This window comes from Madurella fahalii, assembly GCF_045866475.1.
Source record: "Madurella fahalii IFM 68171 DNA, scaffold_2, whole genome shotgun sequence".
Taxonomy (NCBI): Eukaryota; Fungi; Ascomycota; class Sordariomycetes; order Sordariales; genus Madurella; species Madurella fahalii.
In genome coordinates, this window is record NW_027263972.1 from 6,643,457 (window position 1) to 6,657,840 (window position 14,384).

The 14,384-nt window shown below is 54.3% G+C and overlaps 5 protein-coding genes across 5 annotated transcripts; 2 read left to right on the forward strand and 3 right to left on the reverse strand.

The window, feature by feature from the left end:
- Positions 1-3,344: 3,344 nt before the first annotated feature.
- Positions 3,345-5,889, reverse strand: MFIFM68171_04694 (uncharacterized protein; the record flags this gene model as incomplete). Its single annotated transcript, XM_071060114.1, has 2 exons — positions 3,345-3,371; positions 3,457-5,889. 2 exons carry the CDS (start codon positions 5,887-5,889, stop codon positions 3,345-3,347), a joined length of 2,460 nt encoding a protein of 819 aa, XP_070916215.1.
- Positions 5,890-7,487: 1,598 nt separating this feature from the next.
- Positions 7,488-8,504, reverse strand: MFIFM68171_04695 (uncharacterized protein; the record flags this gene model as incomplete). The annotated part of the gene is made up of 3 exons (XM_071060115.1): positions 7,488-8,110; positions 8,199-8,270; positions 8,324-8,504. 3 exons carry the CDS (start codon positions 8,502-8,504, stop codon positions 7,488-7,490), a joined length of 876 nt encoding a protein of 291 aa, XP_070916216.1.
- A 1,138-nt stretch (positions 8,505-9,642) lies between these two features.
- On the forward strand, positions 9,643-10,260 carry MFIFM68171_04696 (uncharacterized protein; the record flags this gene model as incomplete). Its single annotated transcript, XM_071060116.1, has 2 exons — positions 9,643-9,790; positions 9,860-10,260. 2 exons carry the CDS (start codon positions 9,643-9,645, stop codon positions 10,258-10,260), a joined length of 549 nt encoding a protein of 182 aa, XP_070916217.1.
- Positions 10,261-10,857: 597 nt separating this feature from the next.
- MFIFM68171_04697 (uncharacterized protein) lies at positions 10,858-11,672 on the reverse strand (the record flags this gene model as incomplete). The annotated part of the gene is made up of 4 exons (XM_071060117.1): positions 10,858-11,206; positions 11,302-11,311; positions 11,378-11,449; positions 11,513-11,672. The coding sequence occupies 4 exons, from the start codon at positions 11,670-11,672 to the stop codon at positions 10,858-10,860; spliced, it is 591 nt and encodes a 196-aa protein (XP_070916218.1).
- A 1,324-nt stretch (positions 11,673-12,996) lies between these two features.
- MFIFM68171_04698 (uncharacterized protein) lies at positions 12,997-14,274 on the forward strand (the record flags this gene model as incomplete). Its single annotated transcript, XM_071060118.1, has 2 exons — positions 12,997-13,679; positions 13,773-14,274. 2 exons carry the CDS (start codon positions 12,997-12,999, stop codon positions 14,272-14,274), a joined length of 1,185 nt encoding a protein of 394 aa, XP_070916219.1.
- Between the last annotated feature and the right edge of the window lie 110 nt (positions 14,275-14,384).

The window sequence follows — 14,384 nt, forward strand, 5'->3', positions numbered from 1 at the left end:
ACGAAGCGGGACCCCGAAGGCGAGAGTGCCGCGAGTGAAGGGTGAAATATCGCGAGCTTGTTCATACATATTTGTTTGAGAGCGTCCCCTTAGGAAAGGTAATTATTCTGGCAAGATCAGAGAACTGCAGAGAGAGTTCACACAGGCAATACAATCACGCAGTTGCAACCCCATCAATTCCACCAATTCCAGTTTGCCATGTTTCTCATAGCTACAAGTCCTCACACTTATAAAAGGGACGTTGCCTCAGGGTTTAGTGGGACTCGGCGACTTTATCCGGTTTGTTAGCACTTAGGAAGCCGCACGTCCACAATATAGCACTGTTATTCGCTGGCATTCGATGCACTCTCCCTTAGAGCAAATTGTAATACGAACCCATTACAACAGCCCTGTGCAAGTGATATTCGATAGACCTGTTAAGGTACGCTAAGTACCTACTGGATCTTAATCTATCAGCTCTGAGGTTATGAAAAAGTGGCCCTGCTGTTTGAGAATGGGGTTTGTGATTAGTTTCCTGGCGCCGCCTGAGTTATTAGCTGGAACATTCTAGTATAAAACTATAAGTAATAGTCTATTAAATTAATCTGTATATTAGTCTATAAAGTGTTGAAATTCGTTTCACTTTAGTTATTTTGGTATTGGTACAGTACTAGTGCATATTGTCGTCGGCAGCAGGCGCAGACAACGCCGCTACATAAGTGTACTTGCTGCAGCGTGGACCGTATTCTGGAGAAGTCGGTATCATAGGGGTATTGGCATCTAGGAGGACGGCGAAGTTGAAGTGGAGAGATAACTTAAAATACTGTTACTATAGCAGTGAAGCAACTCAGATCAGGTATTTATGCAGTAGACACAAGGAGGAGGAAAATAATAAACCGGGGCTTTCAGGAAGAAGTGTTGTTGAGGATCCAGCTTACCGGGACATGAACCTTACCATTAGCAAGGTCTACATGCGCTCCCCGTTTGAGGAGTCTCCGAAACACGTTGCCGGCGTTATTGGCGGAATTCGCAGGGATTGTGACTCTCCCGGCTCGTCTCTGCACCAAATCAGGCAAGACCCTCACCCCGCCGTCTTCCAATAGATAGGGCTAGAGAGCACCAAGCAGAAGAGTACTTCCCTACCCAATCTCTCTCCCTATCCTAGCATCACAGAAAACCTACAACGCAGCTATAGGGCAACCTATGGCTAAGTACGCCATTCCTATCACCGGATCAAAACTGAAAGTCAGCAACCCCGTCCCTAATATGCTCTATAAATACAACCGCTACAGGACGTTCCGTCAGTAGCGATTGCGACGAACCAATGCCTTAGTAGTCCAGCATCCTGCGTCAGGATTGCCGAACGCATTAACAACTAGCTAAGAAAGTGCAAGAGCGACAAGATCCTCATCATCGCGCAAACTTGATAACCAAGTCCAGGAGCGCATAAGGACAACGCTGTGAAGATAATAGGCCGCTGAGTGTCGTCGACACCAGTAACTACACTGCATCCCAAGCTGTCGGTGAATAGCTTGCTCTTCCCGAGTAATTAACCCTTCTCATAGAATGACCCAGGCCAAAACTCTGCGACTTGCGGCGTTCGTCTCGTCCGCAGAAGCCGCGGCAAGATCTGCCACAAGCTTCACTTCGAGTTTCACGCCAACCTTTAACACGCATGGTCACGAGGCCTGTTCCAAGCGTCCCGGGGCTTTCCGGAATGAACCGGCAAGGTTCAAGGCATTCGCTACCGAATGGGATGATCATACATACAGTCTCAGCTGAAGAGCAGCCTATTGTGACAATCACTGGATTTGGAGCGAGAGTGATGGCGATTGGAATTTTCTTTTTTTTTTTCTTTTTTGAAAGGTGATGAGGGTTAATTACGAGGAACACAAGAAGTTGCAACATAGGATGTGTGTAAGGTGGGAGACTGGGTAGTTTGGGCTTCTGTAAGCGCTGTTGCTGACGTTCGTTGTGCTGAGCTTGTATATCTTTGTATAATCTTAGCTAACGTTTGTAACCCGGGACATTCCAACACAGAACATTGCCTAGCTTAAAGTCGGGCTCGGGGTTGAATAGATACGTTATGTACAGCTAAGAGGTAGAAAAAGGGGGTGGGCCTGACAACACCGGTAAGTTCGAACATAAGACACGTGCCAGATAACACCGTTAAGATCAAGTGCATCCCAGATGGGTGGGTTTATATGTTTCAACTCGAGCGATGGATAGGAGTGCATTGGTACGGTAAATGGCAGTTTAATTGCTTCTATAGAAAGCAAAACCTTAACTGTCCATCAAAGGCGCGGCCGCGTCGATCCAAGGCATGGATACCTACTTAGATAGATACTTCAATTTAAGTGAAATTGATTATAATTCAACCGTGCAGAAAAAAGTACAAGCAGTAGTCCCCCACGCAGCTTCATTCGGCAAGCCAATTAGTAGAGATAATAACTCTCCCTATTGATAGCGGGCAAGTCATGATTGGACAATCCTCCCCAATACCCGTTTAATAAAAGATGTGTGACCTCCCTGAACGCTGTTGTGGTTCGATAACGTCCCACGACTGAAGAGCGATGCGTCAGGAGAGCAACTCCTCTGGCGCAGTAACTCCACGACGCTCTCGTGGCCCTTCTGTACGGCTTCGTTAAACGGTGTATCATGTCCGAACCCCGACCAGTTCGCATTAGCCCCTTTCCTAAGTAGAACCTCGACAACGCCCGCGTGCCCATTAGCCGCAGCCCAGCTGAGCGGTGTCCGCCCCCCGACTCGATCGCTTTGGTTTGGATGGGTTCCCATTTCAAGAAGTGTCTCAACAACAGCCTCGTGCCCATTCTCGGCTGCCCGGCCGATTGTCGTCCTGCCCTCTTTATCTCCCGAATTAGAGGGGGTTCCGCGGTCCAGCAACAACCTCACTATGCCTTCATGCCCGTTCTCGGCCGCTCGACTGATCGGCGTCCGCCCTAGATGTCCCTTTTGCCCGACCAGCCTTTTCGGCTTCTTGCCGCCATGGTTCAGTTTATGGAATTCAACACCCTCGTCAAGTATCATCTTAACCAGCGCTTCATGCCCGTTCTCGATGGCCCACCAAAGCGGTGTCTCCCCCAGTTGATCTTCTGCCACTAGGCTAGCACCCTTCTCAAGTAGCAGGCGAGCTATCGCCGTATGCCCCTCGTACGCTGCCCAGTGCAGCGGCGTCCGGCCGTCATTATCCTTAGCGTCGATCACATCAACGTCGGTGCCCTGGCTGTCGAGAAGCAATCGCACCACTGCTTCGTTTCCGCCCTCGCAGGCCCTGTGCAAAGGCAGGCGTCCTTGAGAGTCTGTAACAAAAAAGAAATCTCGGCCACGCTGCAAAAAGTCTCGCATTACCCGTTCAATCCCTCCTCTGGCGGCTGAGTGCAGCAGCTTCCACGAGTCAGAAGTTGAAGCAAGTCCCATGCCAATCTCAGCCTCCTTCTCCCACAGCAGCTCCATTACCGCTTCATTCCCCGCCTGAGCTGCCAGATGCGATGGCCTCCAACCGTTCATATCAAGCACAGCAGAAGTCATTGCACCAGCCCCGTCAAGCAGCTGCCGTGCAACGTCCTTATCCCCCACCAGGGCTGCTACGTGGAGCGGCGTGCGCCCTCGGATATCTACCATGTTGACGTCTACACCGTTGTCAAGCAGTACCCTGCTAACAGCGCTTTGGGCATATTGTGCTGCCAAATGCAGCGGTGTCCACCCTTTCAAGTCCTGGATGTCGGGATTAGCCCTCCCCGAGGACAAGAGTTGTGCAGCAGTTTGTGCGGATCCAGCCCACGCTGCCCGATGCAGCGCAGCATATTTTTGCTTGCCATACTGAATGTTGGGGTCTGCGCCTCGCTCAAGGAGCAGAGCGACGATCCCTCGACTCCCTCGCTCTGACGCAAGGTGTATGGCGCATCGGCCCAGCTCATCTCTGGCATTAGAGTTGGCAGAAGCGTCGAGGAGCATTTTGACCACGCCGTCACTACACCGCCAGCTCGCGTAATGTAACGGCGTCCAGCCTCCCGGGCCTCTCGAATCGGGATCAGCGCCTTTCTCAAGAAGCAGCTTGACAATAGCTTCGTGGCCGTTCCCCGCCGCCCAGCTAAGTGGTGTCCGGCCCTGCCCGTCCCTGACGTCGACTTCGATAGCATCCGGATCATTGACTCCTGAATCGAGCAACTCCCGGGTAATGATCTCTTGTCCATTATCGGCAGCCTCCAGCAGCAGCTGCGCCCGCACCCGACTCTGGTCCTCTCCACCGACACCGTCTAGGTAATGGCCGATTTGGCCACTGTCCGAATGACTCTCGGCTTCTTCGTCCTCCTCCCAGTGGCCAATGGTTACTTCTACGACTCCGCTAGTACCGCCACTATACCAATGGGGCTCGACCTCCCGGGCGGAGAGAGGAGGCTGGAAATAAACCGATCCGACGAACTCGACCTTACTCAAGGCCCCTGCTTCCACGGGCTTGACTAGCAGCGCCCTTGCTACCACTACTGGCATTCCGACTTCGCTCATAGTAGCCTGGACGTCACTATGCGGCGACTCCTCCGAGGTCCCATAGCTACTACAAGGAGAAGGCTCGACCAGAAGCCAGTGGCTTTCCGGGTCGTCTTGCAACGCAGAACACAACCGTGCCTTGATCAAACGATGGACGCCCTCCCAGTTATACCTCTCCTTGGGGATATTCGAAAGCTCTCCAATGACCGCCCATTGGCCAGTGACATGCCCATTCTCGTGAAGCGCGAGCGTGGGACCAAACGGGCAGCTCTCCATGTCGAGCACATTTGTCGGACACCAGCTGAAGCCATTCGACATAGTGGTCGACTTGTGGAAGAGGTTACTGTGGCTGACCACGCCTAGCTTCCTCAGGACGTCTTGGTAGACTTTTTGCTGCGTGGTGTCGGATTCGATAGTGCCAACGCCCGTCAATAGGCCGGCAATGATGGCCTTGTCTCTGGGCCAAGACGTGCTGCGCGAACTGAGAGCCTGCAGGAGGCTGTCAATGGATGTGATCTTCCCGCGCCTGAGATTGGCAATGAGCTCTGATGCTACCAAGTGGCGATCGCTACACGCGGTGCCGTGTCTGGCGAGGATGTCTTCGTCGAGGTCCTTGATGACAGACCCCGCAAAAACGACCTTGACTTTGCGAGACCGCGCCAGCTCCAGCGCCGTCCAGCCGCGACTGAACCACGGCGACATGACGATGGCGAAGCAAGCCGTCTCGGCGTCGAACCACTCCCACCGCCGCAAGAAGCAATCGTGGACTAGAGTAATTTGGGCGTCCTCGTAGTTGAGATGCATGCGGCTGATGGCTTTGCTGCGGGCTGCTTTGTCTTTCGGGATGCAGATCGTGTCCCACCAGATGCCCTCGCATTGGAACCGCTCAGCGATAGTCCTGAAGTAGTCGTACAAGCATTGGTTGACCTCCCCTTGCCGCCAGGCTCCCGTCCCGGTCCCGTCCGACCAGACATGCGAAATTGCCATAAACGGCTGTTGGGGTTCGATGATGGATCTCCCGTCCAGTGTCCACGCTGCTAACCTTCCGGACCGTGTAGCCTTCTCCAAAAGGTACATTGGAAACCAGTGGCGGATGGGAGAGCAAGGGTTAGCCGCGCAGTCCTGACGCTCGTGCCGCTGCGTCACACCTGTGAAGTCGCGCTGGGAATGTTCGCAGAAATCGATGCTGCATGTGTCATGTCCTTGATGGCCTTGGACAGGCTCGTTCAGGCGCTGGTTCATCAACTGCGGGAGAATCTTCTCCCTCTGCCAATGAAGGCGGACCACCCCCCACACGCGATTCGGACAGAGGCCGAAATCCTCGGTGGCTTTCCGCAGCGCTTCCCATACCTCAGTGCCTCCCAACGTTTTGTTGAATGCCTCCGTATCCGCAGAGTTCATGTTTAAACGTAAAGGAAAGGAAAAGTTGGAGCAATGTCAAAGAAATTGTTGGTTAGCGAATGAGCGGACACACGACGTGAGTACTGCACATCAAAAGCTGACACTGCAGGAATCAACGCCCGGCGTCTAAGATAGGAACATGATTGGTTCCGCATGAGAGCCCCCCTCAACTTGAGCCGTGGTCAACAAAACCATCCAAAAAGTGTTAGAAAGCTAAGCGAGAATGAAATTGTTAATTACCTTTTCGGGAGGGGTCAGTTTCGGACACTTGGGTTCCTAGAAAAGGGATTCCCAACTCTCGTTCTTCTCTAATTCTCTATTGTGCTAGCCATGCCAGTTGAATTCTTCGTCGCTCTATTGGAGGCGCCTTAAGGAGATCGCTAGCATTTGCAAAAATCCTTTTGCGCGAGAGATTTCCGATAAACCTCTCTTCAACAGTTGACTACTTCGTAAAAATGATGATCTTCAGCGTAACATGTCTTATAGCCATAGAGAAAGGATCGTGAGATGATTACTAATCTTGGGGCTATGTGGTTACCTCCCACACCGGGATCATCGCAGTTCAGCACCATGCACGCGTACAAAATTTGCCGACGACAACATTTGGGAAACTCATAGCCCCTGTTGAAGACGACCGCAATACGCCGGAGGTACGGGGTATTTACAGACCCGTAGCATAGATAATCCTGTCAACGGGGCAATCCTAAACCGATCTCCTTTCAACCCACCCGAAGTGCAAGCTGCATTTACCGAGCAGAAAACAGGAGTTATCTCTATCATAATGTTGTCACCTTGACATTTGCACCCAGAACTGGCAATACCGCCTTAGTTGATAACACCGTGGTGCTTCCACTGGGCGCCATGACAACATCATCACCTTATCTACTTCGCCGTGACGGGCCGGTTGTGTCATTATCTCAAAATTATTGACATAGGCGTTGATATCTGGGTAAAGACCAGCACTTACCCTCCTCCCCCAATTCTTCACTATCTAGTTAAGGCCACATAGCAACCTGAAATGCATAACAACAGATCAAAAAAAGGCCAATACAAGAAACAACGGAGCCAGCCTCTCGGTTCTTATATCCCAGTCACTCGTCTGCTTCATGCCCACGTACTGCACCCCGCTCAGCTTTCAACTCTCGACGCGTATCCGGCTACTAACACAGGTTCCGAAACGCCGTCGGTCTAGGCGTTCGTAATTTCAAAGCCCTCACAGCAAGAACACCCTCGTATTAGGCTAACAGCAAATACAAGATGTGACTCTGTAGCTGACTACCTTATTCAAGGCCCTTCTGAGAGTATCTAAGCCATCAAGCAACTGCCAATGGCAGGAAAGGAGCGTTCTCCAATTTCCCTCCTCGCCTCAACAGTGACCTCCACAAATCTTTTCAGCCAGGGTTTAGCATCCGAATCCCACGGGTATACCAACTCCATCACTAGCACCTCAATTTCCTAAACTTCCCCCGATCGCCCGTGCAATCATAAACCCACAACTCTTGCTGATTATCCAGCGATTCCTCACCCCATTCCACCTCTTCCTCACAGACGTTACCGCGATCGCATGTCACAATCCAATTACCCCCCGCCCCCCTAGATCACGACATGGTGCCCATGCGAATCGTCTCGGCCGACGCCGAGTCCTTCGCAGGGTCCTCGACCCACTTGACGCCCCTCGCGGAGTCGCGCTGGCGGATGAGCCGGTTCTTCTTCTGCCGCTCGCGGTAGAACAGCAGGCCCAGCCCCGCAATCAGCGCGACCCCGGCCACGACGCCCACCACCACGCCGGCAATCCCCCCGCTCGACAGGCCACCCCCGGAACCACTGTTGTTGTTGCTGCCGCCGCCGGCAGTCCCGCCCTCCGACGACGAGGGGTCCGACGACGGCAGGCTCAGAGGCGGCCCGTTGTCGCCGTGGCCCGGCAGGCCCGTAGGGATCCCTGTCGCCGTCGGAGCCGGGACGTCCTCGTCCAGGGTGTTGTTGAAGCACGGGATGTCGTTCGGGTTGAAGTCGGCGACGTAGGTGATGTCGGCGCAGGCGTAGAAGGTCTGGTTCTCCGGGCGGTCAAAGTCGGCCGTATACTGGATCTGGATTGTGGCGTTGGTGCCGGGCATGATGCTGGCCGGGGGATTGGGGATGTCGAAGCAGGTGTGGCCGGGGTCGATCTCGGCGATGGGGGCCGTGTTGAGGATGTAGCCGAAGTCGGCTTGGGTTCTGGGGTCTGGTCGAGGTAGGGGAAAGGGGGAGGCAGTTAGTGGGAGATCGGGAGGTTGGGGGCATGATGAGAAGGATGTTGATAAAAGGCTTACCATTGCTGAAGGAGATGCTTAGTTGGGCGTGGTAGGAATCGTCCTGTGCTACGAGGGCGACTTTGCCGCCGGCTTTGTGCCGCGTTAGCAAGTATACGGAATGGACATTAGGATTGTTTACGCACACAGCGGAAACGGCGTCCTGTTGGTGACGCTCTCAACCGAGCCACATGGAGGGTTGTTGTCAACCTGCCCGGACCAGAGGCGGTCGCGCGGCCACATGAAGGCCGCGGGGCCCATGTCGTCCGACGCCGCCATAGCGCCGGCTGCAGCGGTCAAGAAGAGAATCGGCTGCAGAGGAGCCATTTCCTGTCATGCACTCTGCCTCAGTGGAAGACTCTTAGGGACCAAAACTCCTCAAAGCGTTCTCTGGGGACGGAGTGGTGAGCCGGAAAGAAAAAGGCCAGTTAAACACAGACGGGACGCAGATAAATCGGCTAATATTATGAGGTATTGGATGACGGCATCCGGAAGGCATTGCAGGCCGAGGGCGGGTAGTGCACGCTCTTTTATCTTCTGCAATCCCCCACCTTGGACGGAGCACGCAGCTGCTGATTCGGGACAGCCACCTGTGTGCGACTGTGCGGTCGGGGTGCATGCTGACCAACCCGCTGATGGGTTAACGGCGCCAGAAACGATGCAAACCCGCCCGAACTTCCCTAAGGTAGAAATTGTGCTACACATCCGATTTCCGGATGAGCACGTTGCTGCGGAGCCCGTTCTCGCTCTCTGTTTCCCTAAGTCCCCCTCATGTTGCGCCGTTACCAGTGCCGGTCCGACTGTGACAGGTCGATTTTTTTCTGTGGCGTGATTCTTAGGAACATCCCGGAAAGACAAGATCGGGTAACACCTTCCTTGTTGCCCCGCCCGCTGGCCAGGCCCAGAAGGTTGTACTGGACTGTATACATGGCTTGCAGCGGTCCTGGGCGATTGGAGCGCGCCTGTTGGTCTTGTCTTATCAGATGATCAGATAAATGGGCTTGGCGGCTCGTCTCTGCACCCGATTAGATCTTCTTGGGCAACGTGATTGGGTAGGTGGGCCCTTGCTCCATCCAAAGTTCCAGACAGTCACCCCATTCTGCAGCAGTCGGACGGCCCACCTGCCGAAGAGAGCAACTCTGTGAAGACTGTGAAGCCGATGTCGCATCATTCGCATGGTGCTTAGTTTGGTCGCGGCCGGGCCACATTCAGCTTTGGACCGGCATTACGCGTTGGACATCTTGGCCGCAGCGTCTATATTGAATTCCACATTCAACAGGGTACATTAAACCAATCCCGCCTCTTGCCATAATTATCCGCCTTCTCCGCATTGCTCCCCTTCCTGCCTCTTGCGCAGGTACGGTCAAGATTCCCGTTCGCGAAACACATAATACTAGTACTGTACCTGAGCATCGCCCAAGCCAGTTGTGTTGTCCGTGGCAATTCGCCTTCAACCATTTTCGCAATGCATAGTCTTCACTTTTCGTCATACCTCGTTGCCCTGGCAGCTTTCTCAGCCAATGCTGCTCTGCATAACAGCGACGCAGCCGATGCATTGCTCATGGGCCGCCAGATGCCCGGCACGCCGTTGTACGAATGCCACGAAAACTGCGGTATGCCGTTCTTCTTGGGGCTCACTTGAAGCCGCCCTCCTTGGCACGGACTAACACCCGCTCATCCAGGTAACACCATCCGACTCGGTCGTGACCCGAACCCATGCGACAACAACGACTGGGTCAGCGCCTACGAAGCCTGCCTCGAGTGCGCGCTTGAATTTGACATTTGGCGCATCTACAGCACTGGCGTTACTAGGGTTGCCGAGAGTTGTGGCCTGAGCCCTTCCCCAGTGCCAGCGTCGTCAACACCCACCTCCACGTCTACTTCTGCTTCTGGTTCGGGATCCGCTGCACCCAGCGAAACCTCGGCCGCCACCACCGGGACCTCTAACGCGGTTACGGAAATCTCCAGCACCGCAACGGACGCCCCTGTTAGTAGTGACGTGGTAACTGAACCTGCAACCACGTCGTCACCGGACCAGACGGGTGGGGGTGTTTCCGAACCGACTCCTACAACTGTGTGTTGACTCGTCCCTCCGAAAACCTGATCCCTGCTAATTTTTCTGCAGTCAACGATCACTGGCGGTGCATCAAAGTCCGAAGTTCACGCTGCAGTGCCCTTGCTGAGTGTTGGGACGTTGATTGCGATATTTGTCGGGCTTCTGGGCGCTTGGTGACGGAAAATGCCAGCTCAATCCCAGCTAGCACACTGCCGAGGTGCCGGGGCCTTGGGGTATGGCATGTGTGCCCGGTACTGTACAAAAAGTTTTACGAAACGGCGTAGTAAATGATCAACAATCTCGTCCCAAGTTAGAGCCAAAAAATAAAAAGGGACGGTAGAATACTACCTTTCTCCTGCATGCACTTGGCCTAAGAGCGTCTCTGATTTAAAACGGAACACGGGATAGCCGAAAACGTAGCGACATCGCTCTTGAATTTCTAAGTGTCGATGAGATCAAGGGACCTTAGAGAAAAAGCACCTTGAAGCTTCGACCCATCTCAATATATCTCCCAGGAGCTCCAGCGTCTCTCCAAAACCTCCTCGGGGGGTTAACCACCAACGCAACCCGTCAAGGTACAGTACAGGACAGCACACTTGCGCCGGCAACGCGCAACCGCCTCCTTCAGCCCGTAACATTGAAATAGCCCGCCCTGACCGGCGGCGTGTCCAGTCCGACCGTCTCCACGAACCGCGCCAGGTCGAACCCAAACGTCTGGCCGACCTGCGCCCGCGACACGGAGAAGCCCGCGGGCGTCTCGTACAGCAGGCTGACGTACCGGTGCGCGTGCGGCGGATTCTCGGGCGGCGGCGCCGGCCCCACGTACGGCACGGGCCCCGCGGACGACGACGTCGGCGGGGTCAGCACGTACACGCCCTCCGCCGTGGCCGTGGTGGTGGGCGTGAAGCCCGTGATGAGGGCGTGCAGGTTGGTGCGGCGGGGGCCGGCGGAGGGGTTCTGGAAGTTTGCGGGGCTGGAAATGGAGGGAAGGTGGAAGTTAGCGGGGATCGGGAAGGGATAAGTGTCGGCTTTTGAAATGGGTGGGAGGAGAGGGGGGAAAGCGCGTACACGTCCAGGTCTGCGTTGGGACGGCGGTTGTTAGCTTCTTTGGCAGGTGCAGAGGCATTGGGAGCTGGCGGCGTACCAATCATCATCCACAGATAGGTCCCCGTTAGAGGAGCATCGCTGGTACCGATGGTCGGTTGTCTTGCAGTTTCTATGATGTTGAGGCTAATTAGTGTCTGGTGCCGGTCAAGTTCATGTTCGGTCGAACGCATACCGGCCCTGGTAAAGCTGGCGCCGGGCGTATCCACGGCTTTGGTCCCGAAGATGATGTCGAGCTTGGCCGTCACCTCGGGCGTAAACCCCTCCGGTGTCTGCGCCGACACAAAGCCGGCAAGAAGCAAAGTTGGAATGAGCGCTGCGGGTGAGAAAAACATGGTGAACGTGTTGTGGGTGAAAGAAGGTGATGGTGGTGGTGGCGGCGTCGGCGGTGGTGTACGGCACCATGGGATGCGGTATAGATATCTCCGACTGTCGAGTCGATGATTTTAGCATTTTATTTATAAGGTCTATATTTTACTTTATTCGCTGTTTCGTAGAAATTGCTGTGGCAGCTGCCCCTGGCGTCTTTGCTCGTCAGGGTAGTGGTCCAACCCTTCCCACCGTGACGGGCCCAGCCGGAAAAGAGATGCTATAGATGTTAATTTATCCTCCCCGCACGGCACTTCGCCGAGTTCCGTAACCAACCGAATCCGCTCTTTTGCGGACCATAGCCCTACTGTATTTGAACGTCTAGGCCCAGATCGTTGAATTTGGGAGATAGTCTGTCCTGCAGCCCATATTGAGGTACATAAGGTAGATACGCAGCGATTGTTCGCCAGAAACCGGTATATACAACTTAAGCGGCATCCTTTCATGTTGCCCAACCTTGCTAGCAATACTCGATAAACATGATGATGGACGTATTGGTTGACAGTACCGCTCGAAAATGACAGAAGGTTTTGTCTTAGCGTCCCTGGCTCAGGGTCGAAACACAACTGTAAGCCAAATCTCGATAATAGAGCAATCGCCTTATGAGAGAAGAGCATACGGCGCTGATCACACCTCTCGGGTTCTGCGTGTCATATTCTCCTCTGCTTTGGCCCTTATTCTGCTAACCGAGCTACTTCCTGGACAGCTTGCCTCATTATTTCTTATTTCGAAGTCCAGGATTCCCGGTCCAGTCACGAGGCACTGGGAAAACCACCCATCCTACCCCAGCGATTCTGGAAAATTGTTAGCGCAAGGTCATTGGTCAGTGTCAATGCGATCAAAGTCATTACTGACATGCTAGCAGGATATGAAAACGATGTTATTCGTAGCCGGAATCGGACAGCAGATTATCGAGCGAAGTGTAGACACCTACCGACTCTAAGATTGTGTGATCAAATTCACGATATCCAACCCCCCTAGGATCCACCATTTGTGACGAACAAGCCAAGACGCGTCTCCAGGTCTTCGGCTAACGTGCCGCCCACTGTTCAGCACCCAGGCAGCATTGGGCAAAGAGCGGGTCTCGCTGATCAATCATCAGCGTGGATTCGTCAAACCCCTGAACTGATGTTACACCACCAGCCCCGATTTGGATCCTGCGGCTTATGCCAACAGCTGGGGGGGAAATTCTTAAAAATGTCGATGCCCGCGCGTCCCCTCGTTTCGAGATCCGTTGCGCCCCAAGACCCTTTTCCAGACATCCACGAGCGACACTCCGACGCGCTCGCCATGAGGACGTGGAATTCCCCACGGCCGCGGCTGCTGACTGTCGCGCTTGCTCTCGTCGCTCTTGCGATCGTCGGGTACGGCACCTACTATTTTGTGAAGCCTTATCGCTACTCGTACCCGACTTTCCGCTTCAACTCGGTGCCCGATCATGCTTGCGACGGCGCCGACAATATCGAGAACCAGGCCGGCCAGCCGAAACATGTCATTCCGAATTTTGTCCACTATGTGTGGCTCTTGAAAGACCCAGGGCAGCTTCGCCTCAGCTTCCAGGTGTGGCTGTCGATTTACTCGGCGCACATCTTCTGGCGTCCCGAGCGCATCTATCTCCACACTGACGCCGCACCCGAGGTCATCCAAAAAGCCAGGGAATCGGGGACCCCCTGGACGAAGCGCATCCTAGCGATACCCGGCATCACCATCAACAATGTGGAGGTGCCGAAAACGACGAGGAAGGGGGTGGAGATTGTAGAGATGGAGCATAAGTCGGATTTTCTCCGATTAGCCGCGCTTCGGGACTTTGGCGGCGTGTACCTGGACACAGACGCCGTCCCACTCCGGGACATCGCCGATTTGCGCAATAGCGGGTTTGCAAACGTGATCGGGGGACAAACTGGGTTGAGCATGAGATTTACGGGGTACCTCAACAACGGCGTCATGATGGCTGCACCGCATAGCAACCTCATGTGAGTAGTGTTCCCGTGGTCGGTCAATGCATAAAAAAAAGAAAAAAAAAAAAAAAAAAGTCGCGACAGACGTACTGACGGCGTGGGACACAGGACCATCTTCTACGAGGCGGCGCACGAATTCTTTGACGGACAGTGGGAAACAGCAAGCATCCATTTGCTCACCGACCTCGGCAACCGCTTTGCCTTGATCCCCAACGAGGTGCTGATCCTGCAGCCGCAGGCGTTTGATCCGACGAGTTGGCAAAAGGAGGACCAGATACGCCTGTTCAAAGAAGTATTGGATCCCATCGCCACCGGTGTTGGGCCCGAAGACCAAGGGCAGCAGCAGAGCAGCATTGGGACGTGCCGCGACGCGCTGGCGTGGCTCAAGCAGCGCGAGAACAGCAAACAGACGGATCCGTGGGAGCTCGATTTCTCCAGCACCTACGTGCTGCACGCCTTCGACAACTGGGTACCCAGCATAATCGGCAAGGACAGAAAGATCGACGTCAAGTACGTGCTCGAGCGGAAGAGCAACTATGCACGCGCTGTTTTTCCCGCTGTGTGGCGGGCGGTGCAGGAAGGGATCATCCCGCAGGATGAGGTTAGCTGAGTGGCGCGATTCGCTTCAGGTGATCTGCTCGCCACTGATTCGCCACAATGGGTCTGCACGCCTAGGCCGGCACTGGGAAGCAATTGGCCTATTCTGGACCTGATCGCTCC